General features: G+C 47.4%; 1 protein-coding gene across 1 annotated transcript in view; it reads right to left on the bottom strand.

Moving 5' to 3' along the window:
- LOC139265102 (SH2 domain-containing protein 1A-like) overlaps nt 1-19,019 on the bottom strand; it is a 100,283-nt gene that overhangs the window by 6,996 nt on the left and 74,268 nt on the right. Inside the window, exon 2 of the mRNA XM_070881997.1 lies at nt 16,842-16,905. Coding sequence (XP_070738098.1) covers nt 16,842-16,905 — 64 coding nt within the window. The remainder of the gene's footprint in view (nt 1-16,841; nt 16,906-19,019) is intronic.

A 19,019-nucleotide genomic window follows, 5' to 3' on the forward strand; every position in this document is an offset into this window, starting at 1 on the left:
CCAAAGTACTTGTTCAATTGGTCCGCCATTTCTTTGTTCCCCGTTATGACTTCCCCTGATTCTGACTGCAGGGGACCTACGTTTGTCTTTACTAACCTTTTTCTCTTTACATATCTATAGAAACTTTTGCAATCCGTCTTAATGTTCCCTGCAAGCTTCTTCTCGTACTCCATTTTCCCTGCCCTAATCAAACCCTTTGTCCTCCTCTGCTGAGTTCGAAATTTCTCCCAGTCCCCGGGTTCGCTGCTATTTCTGGCCAATTTGTATGCCACTTCCTTGGCTTTAATGCTATCCCTGATTTCCCTTGATAGCCACGGTTGAGCCACCTTCCCTTTTTTATTTTTACGCCAGACAGGAATGTACAATTGTTGTAGTTCATCCATACAGTCTCTAAATGTCTGCCATTGCCCATCCACAGTCAACCCCTTCAGTATCATTCGCCAATCTATCCTAGCCAATTCACGCCTCATACCTTCAAAGTTACCCTTCTTTAAGTTCTGGACCATGGTCTCTGAATTAACTGTTTCATTCTCCATCCTAATGCAGAATTCCACCATATTATGGTCATTCTTCCCCAAGGGGCCTCGCACTACGAGATTGCTAATTAATCCTCTCTCATTACACAACACACAGTCTAAGATAGCCTCCCCCCTAGTTGGTTCCTCGACATATTGGTCAGGCATGCGAACGATGTGGCCTGCCCAGCGGAGCTGATCAAGTGTGCTCAGTGCTGCGGATGTTGGCCTGGTCGAGGACTCTAATGTTGGTGCATCTGTCTTCCTAGAGAATTTGTAGGATCTTGCGGATGTCATCACCCAACACCTTGTACCTCCAGAGGGACAAATACAAGGCATCGCAGCAACACCCTTGCTCCAAACTCTGGCACCAGCTCGACTATGTCATCGTCTAAGCCAGGGATCGCAAGGATGTGCGCATCACCCGCGTCATGACAGGAGCTGACAACTGCTGAACGGACCACCGCCTAATCCGATCCATCGTTGACATCAACAGAAAGCAATTGACAGAAAGCAATAAAGAAAGAAAAGATTGATTACGAAAGTAAACTTGCACAAAACATAAAAACAGATAGTAAAAGCTTTTACCGATATATAAAACGGAAAAGAGTGACTAAAGTAAATGTTGGTCCCTTAGAAGATGAGAAGGGGGATTTAATAATGGGAAATGTGGAAATGGCTGAGACCTTAAACAATTATTTTGCTTCGGTCTTCACAGTGGAAGACACAAAACCATGCCAAAAATTGCTGGTCATGGGAATGTGGGAAGGGAGGACCTTGAGATAATCACTATCACTAGGGGGGTAGTGCTGGACAGGCTAATGGGACTCAAGGTAGACAAATCTCCTGGTCCAGATGAAATGCACCCCAGGGTATTAAAGAGATGTCGGAAGTTATAGCAGATGCATTCGTTATAATCTACCAAAATTCTCTGGACTCTGAGGAGGTACCAGCGGATTGGAAAGCAGCTAATGTAACGCCTCTGTTTAAAAAAGGGGGCAGACAAAAGGCAGGTAACTATAGGCCGGTTAGTTTAACATCTGTAGTGGGGAAAATGCTTGAAGCTATCATTAAGGAAGAAATAGTGGGACATCTAGATAGGAATAGTGCAGTCAAGCAGACACAACATGGATTCATGAAGGGGAAATCATGTTTAACTAATTTACTGCAATTCTTTGAGGATATAACGAGCATGGTGGATAGAGGTGTACCGATGGATGTGGTGTATTTAGATTTCCAAAAGGCATTTAATAAGGTGCCACACAAAAGGTTACTGCAGAAGATAAAGGTACTCGGAGTCGGAGGAAATGTATTAGCATGGATCGAGAATTGGCTGATGATCAGAAAGCAGAGAGTCGGGATAAATGGGTCCTTTTCGGGTTAGAAATCGGTGGTTAGTGGTGTGCCACAGGGATCGGTGCTGGGACCAGAACTGTTCACAATATACATAGATGACCTGGAAGAGGGGACCGAGTGTAGTGTAACAAAATTTGCAGATGGCACAAAAATTAGTGGGAAAGCGGGTTGTGTAGAGGACACAGAGAGGCTGCAAAGAGATTTAGATAGGTTAAGCGAATGGGCTAAGGTTTGGCAGATGGAATACAATGTCGGAAAGTGTGAGGTCATCCACCTTGGGGAAAAAAAACAGTAAAAGGGAATATTATTTGAATGGGAAGAAATTGCAACATGCTGCGGTGCAGAGGGACCTGGGGGTCCTTGTGCATGAAACTCTTTTTGGAGTTCACCTGCAAAACATAAAACATTAAACGGTGCCACCCGACCTGGGTGACACTCCAGACATTTACAAGGCCCTTTTTTTTTTTTTTCCCCCTTTTTTTTTGTGTTTTTCTTTTTTTGGTTTTTTTTTTGGGCACTAAAATCACAATTTTCCCCAGTGCCCCCTATAAAAGGGAACGGGGACACTAAAAGTACCGGCAATTAAAACAAATTAAACTTAAAAACGTAAAATCAAATTAAAATTTGGTTGCCGGGCGTGATGATGCACTCCAGTCCCTCCGGTGCCCACCTCTCGTGGAAGGCCGCGAGCGTACCGGTGGACACCGCGTGCTCCATCTCCAAGGACACCCTGGACCGGATGTAAGAGCGGAAGAGAGGCAGGCAGTCAGGTTGAACGACCCCCTCAACCGCCCGCTGCCTGGACTGGCTGATGGCACCCTTGGCCGTGCCCAGGAGCAGTCCTACGAGGAGGCCTTCGGACCTACCCGCTCCCCTCCGCACAGGGTGCCCAAAGATCAGGAGAGTGGGACTGAAGTGCAGCCAGAATTTCAGGAGCAGCCCCTTCAAATAATGGAACAGGGGCTGCAACCTCGTGCACTCAATAAAAACATGGAACACGGACTCCTCCAGACCGCAGAAATTGCAGGCGGCCTGGGAGTCCGTGAACCGGCTTAAAAATTTGTTGCACGGCACTGCTCCGTGCACCACCCTCCAGGCCAAGTCCCCGATGAATAGTGGGAGGACCCCTGCGTAGAGTGCCCTCCATCGGGGACCCCCGCCTCCCCCGGACGGCAAGATGGTACGCCATGGCGTATCCGGACGGCCGGCGAGGATGGCAAAGTTGAGGGTGTGCAGGAGCAGCCCGTACAGGAAACCCCTCCGCGCGGAACTGAAAGGCACGGAGGGGATTTCCCCGAGGCGGCTCAAGTTGTGAGGCGCCGGCCCCCGAGGGAGGTTCCGGGGTTTGGCGCCGATGACGAATTCCGTCCGGACGGGGGTCAGTTCGGACGGGATCTCCCCACGTGCTTGAGCCTCCTCGATGCACCTAACGGAGTCAGGGCCCAGAGCTGTTTTTAGCGACTCGATGGCATCGGCCGCGGACGTTGGCAGAGTTTAGGCGCCGCGCCAGCGTGTCTGGCGCCATCCAGCCCGCTCCTCCGCCATCGAGCAGGTCCCTGACCCTGGTCACCTCACTAGCCACAGCCCTCTCTTCCGACCGCCACATGAAACCTCGGCCGTGGAGGTACGGATTCCCGAGCAGCGGTTCCTGCAGGACGGCCGCCACTCCAGCCGGCGGAGAGCTGCGCTTGGTGGAGACTTTGTTCCAGACCCTGATGAGTTCCCTGTAAAAGACAGGCAGCTCCCGCAGGGCGGTCCTGGCACCCCCCAAGTTCACAAACAGGAGCTGCGTGTCATAATTGAGGTCGCGCTGCTGGCGGAAGAAATACCTCGCCAGAGCACACCACCTCGGAGGGGGCTCGACGTAAAGGTATCTCTGCAGGGTCTGAAGACGGAAAGTCGCGAGCTGGGCGCTGACGCACACCAACGACTGACCGCCCTCCTCAAGCGGGAGATTCAAGACCGCAGCAGAGACCCAGTGCTTCCTGTTGTTCCAGAAGAAGTCCACCAGCTTCTTCTGTATCTTGGCGACAAACGCAGGGGGAGGGGTCAAAGTGACCAGCCGGTACCACAACATTGCGGCCACCAGCTCCTTGTGCATGAAACTCTTTTGAGTTAACCTGCAAAAACATAAAACATTAAAACCATGCCACCCGACCTGGGTGACACAGCAGACATTTTCAAGGCCCCTTTTTTTTTTGGTTTTTTTTTTTTTTTTTGGGGCGCTAAAACCAAATTTTTCCTTTTTCCAGTGCCCCCTATAAAAGGAGAGGGGGACACTAAAAGCACCGGCAATTAAAACAAATTAAACTTAAAAACGTAAAATCAAATTAAAATTTGGTTGCCGGGCGTGATGATGCACTCCAGTCCCTCCGGTGCCCACCTCTCGCGGAAGGCCGCGAGCGTACCGGTGAACACCGCGTGCTCCATCTCCAAGGACACCCTGGACCGGATGTAAGAGCGGAAGAGAGGCAGGCAGTCAGGTTGAACGACCCCCTCGACCGCCCGCTGCCTGGATCGGCTGATGGCACCCTTGGCCGTGCCCAGGAGCAGTCCTACGAGGAGGCCTTCGGACCTACCCGCTCCCCTCCGCACAGGGTGCCCAAAGATCAGGAGTGTGGGACTGAAGTGCAGCCAGAATTTCAGGAGCAGCCCCTTCAAATAATGGAACAGGGGCTGCAACCTCGTGCACTCAATAAAAACATGGAACACGGACTCCTCCAGACCGCAGAAATTGCAGGCGGCCTGGGAGTCCGTGAACCGGCTTAAAAATTTATTGCACGGCACTGCTCCGTGCACCACCCTCCAGGCCAAGTCCCCGATGAATAGTGGGAGGACCCCCGCGTAGAGTGCCCTCCATCGGGGACCCCCGCCTCCTCCGGACGGCAAGATGGTACGCCATGGCGTGTCCGGACGGCCGGCGAGGATGGCAAAGTTGAGGGTGTGCAGGAGCAGCCCGTACAGGAAACCCCTCCGCGCGGAACTGAAAGGCACGGAGGGGATTTCCCCGAGGCGGCTCAAGTTGTGAGGCGCCGGCCCCCGAGGGAGGTTCCGGGGTTTGGCGCCGATGAGGAATTCCGTCCGGACGGGGGTCAGTTCGGACAGGATCTCCCCACGTGCTTGAGCCTCCTCGATACACCTAACGGAGTCAGGGCCCAGAGCTGTTTTTAGCGACTCGATGGCATCGGCCGCGTGGCGGACGTTGGCAGAATTTAGGCGCCGCGCCAGCGTGTCTGGCGCCATCCAGCCCGCTCCTCCGCCATCGAGCAGGTCCCTGACCCTGGTCACCTCACCAGCCACAGCCCTCTCTTCCGACTGCCACATAAAACCTCGGCCGTGGAGGTACGGATTCCCGAGCAGCGGTTCCTGCAGGACGGCCGCCACTCCAGCCGGCGGAGAGCTGCGCTTGGTGGAGACTTTGTTCCAGACCCTGATGAGTTCCCTGTAAAAGACAGGCAGCTCCCGGAGGGCGGTCCTGGCACCCCCCAAGTTCACAAACAGGAGCTGCGTGTCATAATTGAGGTCGCGCTGCTGGCGGAAGAAATACCTCGCCAGAGCACACCACCTCGGAGGGGGCTCGACGTAAAGGTATCTCTGCAGGGTCTGAAGACGGAAAGTCGCGAGCTGGGCGCTGACGCACACCAACGACTGACCGCCCTCCTCAAGCGGGAGACTCAAGACCGCAGCAGAGACCCAGTGCTTCCTGTTGTTCCAGAAAGAAGTCCACCAGCTTCTTCTGTATCTTGGCGACAAACGCAGGGGGAGGGGTCAAAGTGACCAGCCGGTACCACAACATTGCGGCCACCAGCTGGTTTATGACTAGCGCTCGACCCCTGTAGGACAGCACTCGGAGCAGTCCTGTCCAGCGCCCTAGGCGAGCGGCGACCTTGGCCTCCAGCTCCTGCCAGTTCGCCGGCCAGGCTCCCTCGTCGGGGCTAAGGTAGACTCCCAGATAGAGGAGATGGGTCGTGCTCCAGGCAAAAGGCCTGAGCTCCTCCGGCAGGGAGTCCACCCGCCACTGACCCACCAGGAGTCCGGAACATTTCTCCCAGTTGATCCTGGTGGAGGACGCGGCCGAGTAAATCTCCTGGCACTCACGCATCCTCCGCAGGTCAGCGGGATCCTCTACCGCGAGGAGCACGTCATCGGCGTAAGCCGAGAGGACGACCTCCACGCCCGGCCCTTGCAGAGCCAGTCCCGTCAACCTCGTCCGCAAGAGGCGCAGGAAAGGCTCCACGCAAACGGCGTATAACTGGCCGGACATGGGGCATCCCTGGCGCACCCCTCTCCTAAAGCGAAGGGGCGCCGTCAAGGACCCGTTAACCTTAATCAGACACTCCGCGGCGGCGTACAAAAGTCGGATCCGGGCGACGAAATGCGTCCCGAACCCGAAAGCGCGCAGAGTTCCGAGTAGATAGTCGTGATCCACCCTGTCGAACGCCTTCTCTTGGTCGAGGGATAGGAAGGCGACCGACAGACCAGCCTCCTGGGAACAATGGATGAGGTCCCGGACCAGATGGATGTTATCGTGGATTGTCCGGCCTCCTTGTGCATGAATCCCAAAAAAAAAGTTAGTTTGCAGGTGCAGCAGGTAATCAGGAAGGCGAATGGAATGTTGGCCTTCATTGCGAGAGGGATGGAGTACAAAAGCAGGGAGGTTCTGCTGCAACTGTATAGGGTATTGGTGAGGCCGCACCTGGAGTACTACATGCAGTTTTGGTCACCTTACTTAAGGAAGGATATACTAGCTTTGGAGGGGGTACAGAGACGATTCACTAGGCTGATTCCGGAGATGAGGGGGTTACCTTATGATGATAGATTGAGTAGACTGGGTCTTTACTCGTTGGAGTTCAGAAGAATGAGGGGTGATCTTATAGAAACATTTAAAATAATGAAAGGGATAGACAAGATCGAGGCAGAAAGGTTGTTTCCACTGGTCGGGGAGACTAGAACTAGGGGGCACAGCCTCAAAATACAGGGGAGCCAATTTAAAACCGAGTTTCTTCTCCCAGAGGGTTGTGAATCTGTGGAATTCTCTGCCCAAGGAAGCAGTTGAGGCTAGCTCATTGAATGTATTCAAGTCACAGATAGATATATTTTTAACCAATAAGGGAATTAAGGGTTACGGGGAGCGGGCGGGTAAGTGGAGCTGAGTCCACGGCCAGATCAGCCTTGATCTTGTTGAATGGCGGAGCAGGCTCGAGGGGCTAGATGGCCTACTCCTGTTCCTAATTCTTATGTTCTTATGTTCTTATGTAACATAGCCCCAAAGCAGAGGGAGCAGCAGAAGCAGTGCCACAAAAAAGTCAATGCCGGGGCACTTAAAGACCCAGCTAAGAGAGCCCTGTACAGTCAGCGCCTCACAGCTAACCTGGCGTGCCATGATGACCCCCGAGACGCAGAATGCCCACAGCGCTTGGTCTGCCCTCCAAGCCTCCTTAACCAGTGCCTGCAAAAAGACACTTGGTCACTCAACCAGGAAAACCACGACTGGTTTGATGAGAATAATCAGGAGATCCAAAAGCTAAAAGATCGCAAGCGCAAGGCATTTCTGAGCCTTAAACAACAACCCAACTCGGGACCAGAAAAGCAGCATTTCAGACGGTCCAACAAAAAACCTGGGACCTAAAGAACAGGTGGTGGATGGAGAAAGCACAGGAAATACAGCAGCTGGCCAACAGCCATGATGTGCAAGGATTCTTCATCGCAGTCAAGGCCACCTATGGGCCAAACACCCAAGGCCCTACCCCAATGCTGGCCAAGAACGGGGAAACACTCATCAAGGACACTGAGGCAGACAGGGCCCGTGGAAGGAACACTCCAAAGATCTCCTCAATCGAGACTCTGCCTTTGACTCGAGTATTCTTGATTCCATCCCGCAGCATGCTACCCGCCACCACCTTAGTAAAACCCCAACATTGCATGAGGTAGAAAAAGCTATAAGACAGCTTAAGAACAACAAGGCTATGGGAGCGGATGGAATCCCTGCTGAGGCACTGAAGTATGGCAGAGAGGCATTGTTGGCGCGAATACATGACCTCACCTCTCTCACCTGAAGGGGGGAGAGCATGCCAGGAGATATCAGAGATGCAGTGATCGTGACCATCTTTAAAAAAGGGGACAAGTCCGACTGCGGCAACTAAAAAAAAAAAAAACTACAGGGGGCCTTTTGGCTAAGATCATGCGTAACTGACCTGACAGGGGAGTAACCACCATAACCCCAAGGTGGTTCTCCCTGGATCAGGAAGGTATATGCTTGCTTTTTTGGAAATAGGAGGTGGGTGGGGTGGCTTGACCCATCCACCTCCACGGAGGTGTGTGGGGGACCTGACCCATCCACCTCCATGGCACGAACCTGGTATTGCAGTACTTCCAGGAACGGTGCAGTGGCTCTGGGCCTTTTGGCTAAGAGCATTGGCGCAGAGTGATCCTTGACGTGTGCAGGGTGACCTCTGGCGTTTGTGATTTGACAAAGAATTGGAACGATTGGCTACGAATTTCAAAAAAAAACTACAGGAGAATCTCCCTGTTATCAGCCACTGGGAAAGTCGTCGCTAGAGTCCTCCTCAACCATCTTCTCCCTGTGGCTGAGGAGCTCCTCCCGGAGTCACAGTGCGGATTTTGTCATCTACGGGGCACAATGGACATGATTTTTACAGCGCGACAGCTGCAGGAAAACTGCAGGGAACAGCACCAGCCCTTATACAGGGCCGCCTTCGAACTACAAAGGCCTTTGACACTGTCAACTGCGAAGTTCTGTGGAGCGTCTTCCTCCGTTTCGGATGTCCCAAAGATTCGTAACTATCCTCCGCCTGCTCCACGACATGCAGGCCCTGATCCTTACCAACAGATCCATTACAGACTCAATCCACGTCCGGATCTGGGTCAAACAGAGCTGGCACATCGCCCCAACCCTCTTCTCAGTCTTTCTCACTGCCATGCTCCACCATGCTCAGTAAGGAATGCAAAGGTGCTGGAGATAAACTTCAAATAATAATAGGGTCTTAATCTTGGTCAACCTTTACAAAGCCTTCATAGAATCATAGAATAGTACAACACAGGAGGAGGCCATTCGGCCTGTTGAGTCTGCGCTGGCTCTTTCGAAGAGCAATCCAGGTAGTCCCACTCCCCCACTCTTTCCTCATATCCCTGCAATTTTTTCTTTTTCAAATATTTATCCAATTTCCCTTTGAAGGCCTTTATTGACTATGTATCCACCATTTTTCAAATGTTATTTCTATTTCTTTATTTCAATATATTATCAGTGACATTCAAAATGATCTGAGGTCTTAGTTCTAGCATTCTAATATTGATGAAATATTAACTTGAATATGAGCTTTAAAGTATGCACCTCCACTTCATTTTTCTTGTGTTGAATATTTTGCACCATTCGTGGTTTGAGAGAGGATTTCTTTAAATCTAGTTGATAATATTAATTTTCTGAAAAATGACAAAAGTGGGTTTGAGTGAGCCAATAGCAGAGCCTCACCTGTGCCAGTAGCTCAGAGATTTGGCCATGCTGAATTTTTCAACTGGAGTCCATCCCCTTATTTTAAATAAGCTGCTGGCTCAACTGAGCTTGTCCAGTGAGCTAGACCTGTAGCTCACTTAGTTGGGGAGGATAATAGCAGCAAGGCAGCAGCTCTTGAAGGGCTGCAGATCTTCAATACAGCTTAAATACAGCTTGCATTTAAGTAATACCGTTAATGTAGGAAAATGCCCCAAGGTGCTTCAGACAAAAATTGACATTGAGCCAAGGAAAAGATATTAGGAGGGTTGACTAAACGCTTAGTTAAAGAGGTCCTTTTTACAGAGAGACAAAGAAGGGAAAGGTGAAGGAGCAAAGCAGTTTGTGGAGGAAATCCAGAGATTAGAGTCTAGTTGGCTGAAGGCATGGCTGCCAATGGTAGGGTGAACAGATTGGTGGTTGCACAAGCAGATTACTGAGGGAAGTAAGGGTGGAAATTATGGAGTCTCTGGCCCCAATCTTCCAACCCTCCTTAGATTATGGGGGCGGTACCAGAGGACAGGAGGATTTTAAATGTTACACCCCTGTTTATGAAAGGAGAGTGGGATAAACCCAACAACTATAGGCCAGACAACCTCATGTTGGTGGTGGGGAAACGTTCAGAGATAAGTTCAGGAAAAAAATAATCGCAATTTGTAAAAGTATGGGCTAATAAATGAAAGTCAGCACAGATTTGTTAAAGGCAAATCGTGTTTGACTATTTTGATTGAGTTCTTTGATGAAGTAATGGAGAGGGTTGATGAGCGTAGTGCGGTTGATGTTATGTATATCAACTTTCAAAAGGCATCTGACAAAGAGCCACATAATAGGCTTGTTAGCAAAATAAAGCTCATGGGATTAAAGGAACTGTGGCAGCGTGGATATGAAATTGATAAGGGACAGAAAGCGTAGAGTAGTGATGAACTGTTGTTTTTCAGACTGGAGAGAAGTATACAGTGATGTTTCCCAGCACTTGGTATTAGGACAACTGCTCTTATTGATATATATTAATGACTTGGACTTGGGTATACAGGAAATAATTTCAAGTTTACAGATGATACAAAACGCAGAAATGTAGTCAACAATGAGAAGGATAGTAACAGACTTCAAGAAGGCATAGACAGACTGGTGAAATGGGCAATCACTTGACAGATGAAATTTAATGCTGAGAAGTATGAAATGATACAGTTTGGTAGGAAGAATGAGGAGAGGCAATATGAACTACGTGGTACAATTTTAAAGGGATTGCAGGAACAGAGACCTGGGGGCTGTATGCAAACAAATCTTGGAAGGACAAGTTGAGAAGGCTGTTAAAAAAGCATATTAATTAGAGGAATAGAGTAAAATGCAAGGAAGCTATGCTAAACCTGTATAAAACACTGGTTAGGCTTCAGCTGGAGTATTGTGTTCAATTCTGGGCACCACATTTTAGGAAGGATATCAAGGCCTTAGGGAGCGTGCTGAAGAAATTTACTAGAATGCTACCAGGGATAAGGAAATTCAGTTATGTGGAGAAACTGGAGAAGCTGGGATTGTTCTCCTTAGAGCAGAGAAGCAAAGAGGAGATTTCATAGAGGTGTTGGAAATCATTGAACGGTTTTGATAGAGTAAATAAGGAGAGACTACTTGCAGTGGCAGATGGGTTACTAACTCAACAACAGAGATTTAAGGTGATTGGCAAAAGAACAGAGGCGACATTTTTTACACAACGAGTTGTAACTTGGAATGGATTGCCCGAAAGGGTGCTGGAAGCAGATTTAATGGTGACTTTCAGAAGGGAATTAGATAAATATTTGAAATGAATAAAGTTACAGGGCTATGGGAAAAGAGCAGGGGAGTGGGACTAATTGGAAAACTGTACCAAAGAACCGACAAAGGCACAATGGGCCGAATGGACTTCTATGCTTCTAAGAGCAAGAGTTGGAGGAGCACAGAGTTCTCGGAGGTTTGTAGAGCTGGAGATGATTACAGAGATAGGGATGGGCAAAAACATGGAGAGATTTGAACACAAGGAGAAACATTTGGGAACCGGAAACCAATTTAGCTGAATGAGTACAGAGCTGCAAGGACCATCAGCAGGCCGGGGCCTTCAAAGGAGCGTACCACTTCAAGGTACAGCGCGTGCTGGGGAGCGACGGCTGTGAAGAGGGCGACTGGATTAGACGTCACCAAGTTCCATGTCGCTTATTGGAGCATGGACAGGTACAGCAGGAGCGGCGGGGTTGGGGTGCAGAAGCAGGAGTGATCGTAGAGCGACATGATCGGGGCCCAGGAGAGGCGTGAGTTTGGGGCCCAGAAGAGGCGAGGACCCAGGGGCAGCACGGGCCAGCTCACGTTGCAATATGTGTCCGCACTAGGTCCGTGCAGCAGAGCTGGTCTCCAATCATCCTGGTTAATCCTTGCCATTGGACCAAGACCAAGCTCTGTCAAGTCCGTGTGGTGGCTGGTGTGCAACGGCCACCCCACGTTAAAAAAATCCACGCATAGGCATCTTCCACCCTTCAACATGTAGTTCGGGACCTGGAATATTCGGTCCTTCATTGAAACACCTGTGAACTCATCCCTTTTTGGCATGGAAGCAAGTCATCCTCAATACGAGGGACAGCCTATGATGATGATGATGGGTGAACAGGACTTAGGATATGGGGAGCAGAATTTTGGATGTGTTCAGCTTTATGGAGGTTGGAAGATGGGAGACCAGCCATGATAGCATCGGAATAGTTGAGTCTGGAGGTAACAAAAGCATGGGAGAGGGTTTCAGCAGCAAATTGGTCGAGGCAGAGGTGGAGACGGGTGATGTTAGTGTAGAACCGGATATGTGTGAAAGAGTTTCAGACATATTGGAGTTTTTGGAGGGTGGAGGACAGAAAGCCAATAAGGAAAGCTTTGGAATGAGAAAAACTTGTATTTACATAGTGCCTTTCCTCAGAATATCCCAAAGCGTTTCACAGCCAATGAAGTACGTTTGAAGTGGTATCACCTGTTGGAATGTAGGTAACCGCAGCAGCCAATTTACACACAGCAAGGTCCCTCAAATAGCAATGAGATAAATGGCCAATTAATCAATTTTGATGACGTTATTTCGTGGATAAAAGTGAGTCAGAACAATGGGAGAACACTGCTCCTCTTCTTCGAATAATACCTTGGAATCTTTTACATCGACCTGAGCAAGCAGACGGGGCCTCAGTTTAATGTCTCATCTGAAAGAGTCAGCCTAGGTCGTGTGTCTAACTACTGGAGTGGGAGTTGAACCCACAATCTTCTGACACATGATGAGTAGCCGAAGCTACAGGTGCCAATGCATCAATGGGGGCTTCAGCAGTAAAGGGACAGAGGCAGACAACATTGCAGAAATAAGCGGTCTTGGTTATGGATAGGGTGTGGGGTCTGAAACTCAGCTCAGGATGCAAAGATTGTGAATGGTCGAGCTCCGCCTGAGATACTGGCTGGGGAGGAGCTGGAATCAGTGGCTAAGGAGCAGAACTTGCAGTGGAGGCCAAAGACTGTGGCTTCGGCCTGCCTGACATTGAGCTCGAGCATGTGATGACTAATCCAAGTCTTGGTAATAGGACAGTTCATAGGGAGTTAAGGGATCAAGGAGAAGTGATAAAGAGATACAGCTGGGTGTCTTCAATGTACATGTGAAAGCTGACCCTATACCTGCAGATGATGTTGCTAAGCAGGAAGAGAAGGGGGCCAAAGATAGATCCTCAGGTGGAAAGAAAAGGTACTGTTGGACATTCATGGCTACTTCAGATAGGTAGGAATGAGACCATGTGAAGGCACTTGCACTGGGCTGAAAGTAACAAAGTCATAATCCCTATTTGCATTATTTTCCAGTTGATGCAATGAATGGCTCAGACAGAAATTAAATATTTCAAAAGGTAAAGTTTGAAAAGTGTTCAAATTGCGAGTCTGATGAGAGATACTTAACTGTTTCTCCCAACTGTTTTTCTAATAATGCAATTAGATGGTGTTATGAAGACAAAAGAGAAAACAATCATCGACAATTATTAGTGTGAATTCAAATGAGTTCCAACTGCTGGCGGCATAAACAAGTTTCCATTCCCAGAGACTACATAAATCTCCATGACAACAGGACTTTTGAAAAGGTAACAGTGGAGCAATCGACTTCAGAATTATGTCCCCAGCAATTTCCATTTGATGAAAAGACAGAGATTGTTGTGTCCTCTGTCTTCATACATGGTCTTACTATTGTTACCATTTGTTATGTATTTCTAAAGCTCATTTTTGCTTCAGCCACTGATCAAGGACATCTTTCATGCACATAAAAAGCAAAATACTACATGGATGTTGGGAACCTGAAATAAAAACTGAAAATGCTGGAAACACAGCAGGTTAACCAGCATCCATGGGGAGAACAAACAGTTGATGTTTCAGGTGCATACCCTTCATCTGAACTGAAAAATAAGAGACAGATAGGCATATTAATAGAAAAAGCGGAGCGCTACATTTTATATGTAAACAGCGAGGAAGCACCAGTGGAATGCTATAACAGATCATCTCAGTCAATTAACGAGAAGTATTAAATAAGTAAAAAATATTAAACAAACAAAGGCCATGTGAACAGATAAGGAAGTGAGAGGCCTAAGGAAAATGGGAAGGATGGAATTTCAATTAAATCAAATATGAAATTAAAACAGGTTTGAAAATGAAACACAAGATGCTGGCAAATTGCAGCAAGTCCACCAACTCCTGTCAAAAGGGAAAGAATACATCAGCATAAGGCAAAAGCATTCCATGCTCCAACAAATCTGAGTAAAGAAATGTTATCTCACTTCTCTCCTTACTCTCTTGGTAACGATTCTGAATTGATGTCCCCACATCACTGTCTCCCCAATCAGAATGGTCACCCATTATACACCCATCTCTGAAGTCAATGGAAAAGGAAGTCCAGCGGGGTGTATAATGTGTGACCGTTCTGGTTTATCAACCGGCAGTTAAAGTTAAAATCAACTCCTACATTTCAATCTGTGTATATAAATTAATCCAATTCATTGCCTGAAATGGGTCTTTACAGGTAAATTTAGAATGTTAAAATAAATTGTTAAAATTTTGTAAAAATTATTTGTAGCCAGGAGGAACTCTATGAATGTGATTGCACTTATAGAGTTACCTTCCTTTTTTATTGATAACCATACTAAAATATTAAATATCAATCAGCAGTATGGAGAAAAAGTGATTGCTGACTCAGTTTATGACAATTGACATAAAATTAAATGCCATTGATCTTAAAGGAACATACAATAAAAAAAGACTTGCATTTATATAGCACCTCTCACGACCACCGGACATCTCAAAGCACTTTACAGCCAATGAAGTACTTTTTGGAATGTAATCACTGTTGTAATTTGGGAAATGTGGCAGCCAATTTGCGCACAGCAAGTTCCCGCAAACAGCAATGTGATAATGACCAGATCGTCTGCTTTTTGTTATGTTGATTGAGGGATTCTGGTATCCCCCAAGAATCTATCCTTAGCCTCCTCCTAGTTCTGATCTGTATGCTGCCCCTTGGCAACATCATCCATAAACACGGCATCAGTTTCCACATGTACGCTGATGACACCCAGCCCTACTGCATCATCACATCTCTCGACCCCTCCATATTGTCAGGCTGCTTGTCCGACATCCAGTACTGGATGAGCAGAAATTTTCTCCAATTAAATATTGTGAAGACTGAAGCCATTGTCTTTGGTTCCCGCCACAAACTGCATTCCTTAGCCACTGACTCGATCCCTCTCCCTAGCATCTATCAAAGGCTAAACCAGACTGTTCGCAACCTAAAGCGTCATACTTGATCCTGAAATGAGCTTCCGGCCACATATCCGCAGCATAACTAAAACCGCCTATTTCCACCTCCATAACATTGCCCGCCTCCGCCCCTGCCTCAGCTCATCTGCTGCTGAAACCCTCATCCATGCCTTTGTTACTTCTAGACTTGACAACTCCAACGCAATCCTGGCTGGCTTCCCACATTCTACCCTACGTAAGCTTGAAGTAATCCAAAACTCAGCAGCCCGTGTCCTAACTCGCACCAAGTCCCATTCACCCATCACCGCTGTGCTCGCTGACCTACATTGGCTCCCGTTTAAGCAATGCCTCGATTTTAAAACGCTCATCCTTGTTTTGAAATCCCACCATGGCCTCGCCCCTCCCTATCTCTGTAAACTCCTTCATCCCTACAACCCCCGAGATGTCTGCGCTCCTCAATTCTGGTCTCTTGAGCATCCCTGATTTTAATCGCTCCACCTTTGGTGGCCGTGTCTTCAGCGACCTGGGCCCCAAGCTCTAGAACTCTCTCCGTAAACCTCTCCGCCTCTCTACCTCTCTTTCCTCCTTTAAGACGCTCCTTAAAACCTACCTCTTTGACCAAGCTTTTGGTCATCTGCCATAATTTCTTCTTATGTGGCTAGGTGTCAATTTGTTTTTGTCATAACACTCCTGTGAAACGCCTTGCGATATTTTACTACATTAAAGGCGTTATACAAATACAAATTGTAGTTGTAGTGGGATAAATATCGGCCAGGGCATCGGGGATAACTCCCCTGCTCTTTTTCGAAATAGTGCCATAGGGTTTTTTAAGTTCACCTGAGTGAGCAGATGGGAATTTAGTTTAAGATCTCATCTGAAAGACAGTGCAGCACTCCCTCAGGACTGCACTGGAGTGTCAGCCTGGATTTATGTGCTCAACTTCCTGGAGTGGGATTTGAACCCACAACCTTCTGACTCAGAAACGAGTACGCTACCCACTGAGCCACAGCTGACACTAAAAATGGTGTATGTAATTTCTTATTTAAAATATTAGGTGGTATAATGACAAAATTGATTAGATCACAAAAAGGGCTGGAGAATATGTTTTGGGTTGTGAAGGGTCAGCCCCAGAACTGTACCATGGCCTAATGCCTGTACCATATGCCATATTTCCTCATACCATGGAATGTCCATTATCTGACACAATGAAGCTAGTAAAATTTACATCCACTCCAACAATAAGCTTATAGATAAAGTACCAGTGGGATATATGCCAACATGAAAAGATAAAGGGAAGCTTCCAATTTGAACTGTAGCAATACCAAGAAATCAGGGTCCCTTCTTGGAAGCTTACTTGGCACGATCATTCCTAGGAGTGCCCCAATGTCCCCATAAAAAGGGGAGGCCCAGCACACCTAAAGTAACAGAAGACAGCATCACCTTGTCCCTAAAGCCCACAGCAAGGTTATCCAGTCCATTATGTTCCTCTGCCTCTGTTCCTGCCTGCTCTCCCTACAGAACCACAATCATCAACCACCTCTATCCTTCTCATGCACAGAGCCTGAAAATTGCTCAAACCTGAGCATGCATGGCATTGCCAGCACACTCAGCACCTCTGTGAGACACCAGTATATGAAACACAATGTAAATAGACATGTTACAGTTCATTAAAAAATTAATGTTTCTCTTACTTCAACTGTCCATGAATCAGTAGGAGTCTTGAAAACACGGTATGTGTAAACTAATCCAGAACATCTGTCAAAAAAAGCACAAATTTAGTGAATGCAACTGGCTGTTATTTAGACTTGGAGCAAAACATTTATTATATATTAAATTTAGTAAGGCACATTTTGTGGAGAATTTTCATGTGAATCTTGCTCCTAGGAAAAACTCCATTATAGTATCTGTAATAAAAACAGAGAATGCTGGAAATCTCAGCAGGTCAAGCAGCATCTGTGGAGAGAACAACAAAGTTAACGTTACTGGTTGACGACCCTTCGTCAGAACTGCCGAATGGTTGAAAAGAGCACATTCTTAAGCACTGAAAGGGGGAGGGGAAGAAAGAACAAAAGGGAAGGGCTGTGATAGCGTGGAAGGCAGGAGAGATTAGAGAGACGAAAGGGATGATCGGCCGAACTCAAATGGTAATGACAGAAGTTAGAAAAAGGTTAGTCTGGGAAGGGTGTGAATGGCGGAGTAATGACCAGCTGCCATTAGAGACAAAGAGGGGAAAAAAGAGAAGAAAAAAAACATAAGATTGGGGGGGGGGGGGGGGGGAGGGAGCCAAAGATGGCCAGAGGTTATGCTCTGAAATTGTTGAAATCGATGTTGAGTTCAGAAGGCTGTAAAGTGCCTAAAGAAAAGATGAGGTACTGTTCCTCGAGCTTGCGTTGAGCTTCGTTGGAACAGTGTAGGAGACTGAGAATGGAGAGGTCAGAGCGGGAGTGGAGTGGAGAATTAAAGTGACAGGTGACCGGAAGCTCAGGGTCACACTTACGGACTGAACGGAGGTGCTCAGCAAAGCGGTCACCCAATCTACGTTTGGTCTCCCCAATGTAGAAGAGACCACATCGCGAGCAGCGAATACGGTATACTAAATTGAAAGAAGTACAAGTAAATCACTGTTTCACCTGGAAGGAGTATTTGGGGCCCTGGACAGTGGTAAAGGAGGAGGTAAAAGGGCTGGTGTTGTGGGAAGTGGAGGGGTGCTAGGGGTGACTGCGGAATGGACCAGGGTGTCATGGAGGGAGCGGTCCCTTTGGAATGCTGAGAGGGGAGGGGAGGGGAAGATATGATTGGTGGTGGGATCATGCTGGAGGTGGCGGAAATGGTGGAGGATGATCCATTGAACGGGGCGGTTGGTGAGGTGAAAGGTCAGGACAAGGGGAACCCAGTAATGCCAGTTATATAAGTAGGTAGCACTGTGATGGGAGATTTGAAAGTCACAGATTCACCCAGCCCGGTGTAGTTAGTTACTGTTGGTTTTGTGTTCCATAGTTGTTAATTGGTATTTTTTTTACATTTTTAACGGAATTTATTTCTTTATATACTTTTTATCTTTCTGTTGAATCAATTTTGCCTTTCTTTTCTCAAGTTCAGCGGGTACGGTTATGTAATAGTTATGTCACTGAACTAGTAATCCATAGGGCTGGACAAATAATCCACTGAATGTGAGTTGAAATCACACCATGGGAGCTTGAGAATTTGATTTCATTTCAAAAAACAAATTCTGGAAATAAAAATCTGTTACCAATGAAGCTGTCGGCTTGTCATAAAAAAAATCAATTGGTTCAAAGGTGCTCTTTTAGGAACAAAACCTGCCAGCCTGACCTGGTCTGGCCAATATGTGTGTCGAGTCCCACACCAATGTGGTTGACTCATAAATGTCCTCTGAAGTGGCCAAGCAAGCCACACCACCACCTTCTCAAGGCAAATAGGAATGGGCAATAAATGCCGGCCTTGCCAGCAATGTCCGTATATGGAGAATAAATAAAAATGCTGTGTGATTCTAATATATTTTCACAAGTTCTTCTATATTTTCATTCCTTCGATATTTGTAAACATTTATATGATATACGTCTTTGTAAATAAAAATTCATTAAAAAGAAACATATTTTTTGACCCAATTGTACAAACACTTTGTCAAGAAATAAAATCCCACTTAAGCCAATATGCTTTCACATTGTGTGATACTTTTAATGCATCACTTCAATTTTTTTCTGCTACAAACAATGATGTTCCCGTAACTGCCAATACCTCACAGTAGGGCTCTTCTCTCAAAATACTCTCTCCAGACACAGCCCGAGTTTAGAAGGACAGCATCCACAAATGTATTCACTGCTTTAGTCACTGATGATCAAGATTGTCTA

This window comes from Pristiophorus japonicus, chromosome 6 (genome assembly GCF_044704955.1).
Source record: "Pristiophorus japonicus isolate sPriJap1 chromosome 6, sPriJap1.hap1, whole genome shotgun sequence".
Classification (NCBI taxonomy): Eukaryota; Metazoa; Chordata; class Chondrichthyes; family Pristiophoridae; genus Pristiophorus; species Pristiophorus japonicus.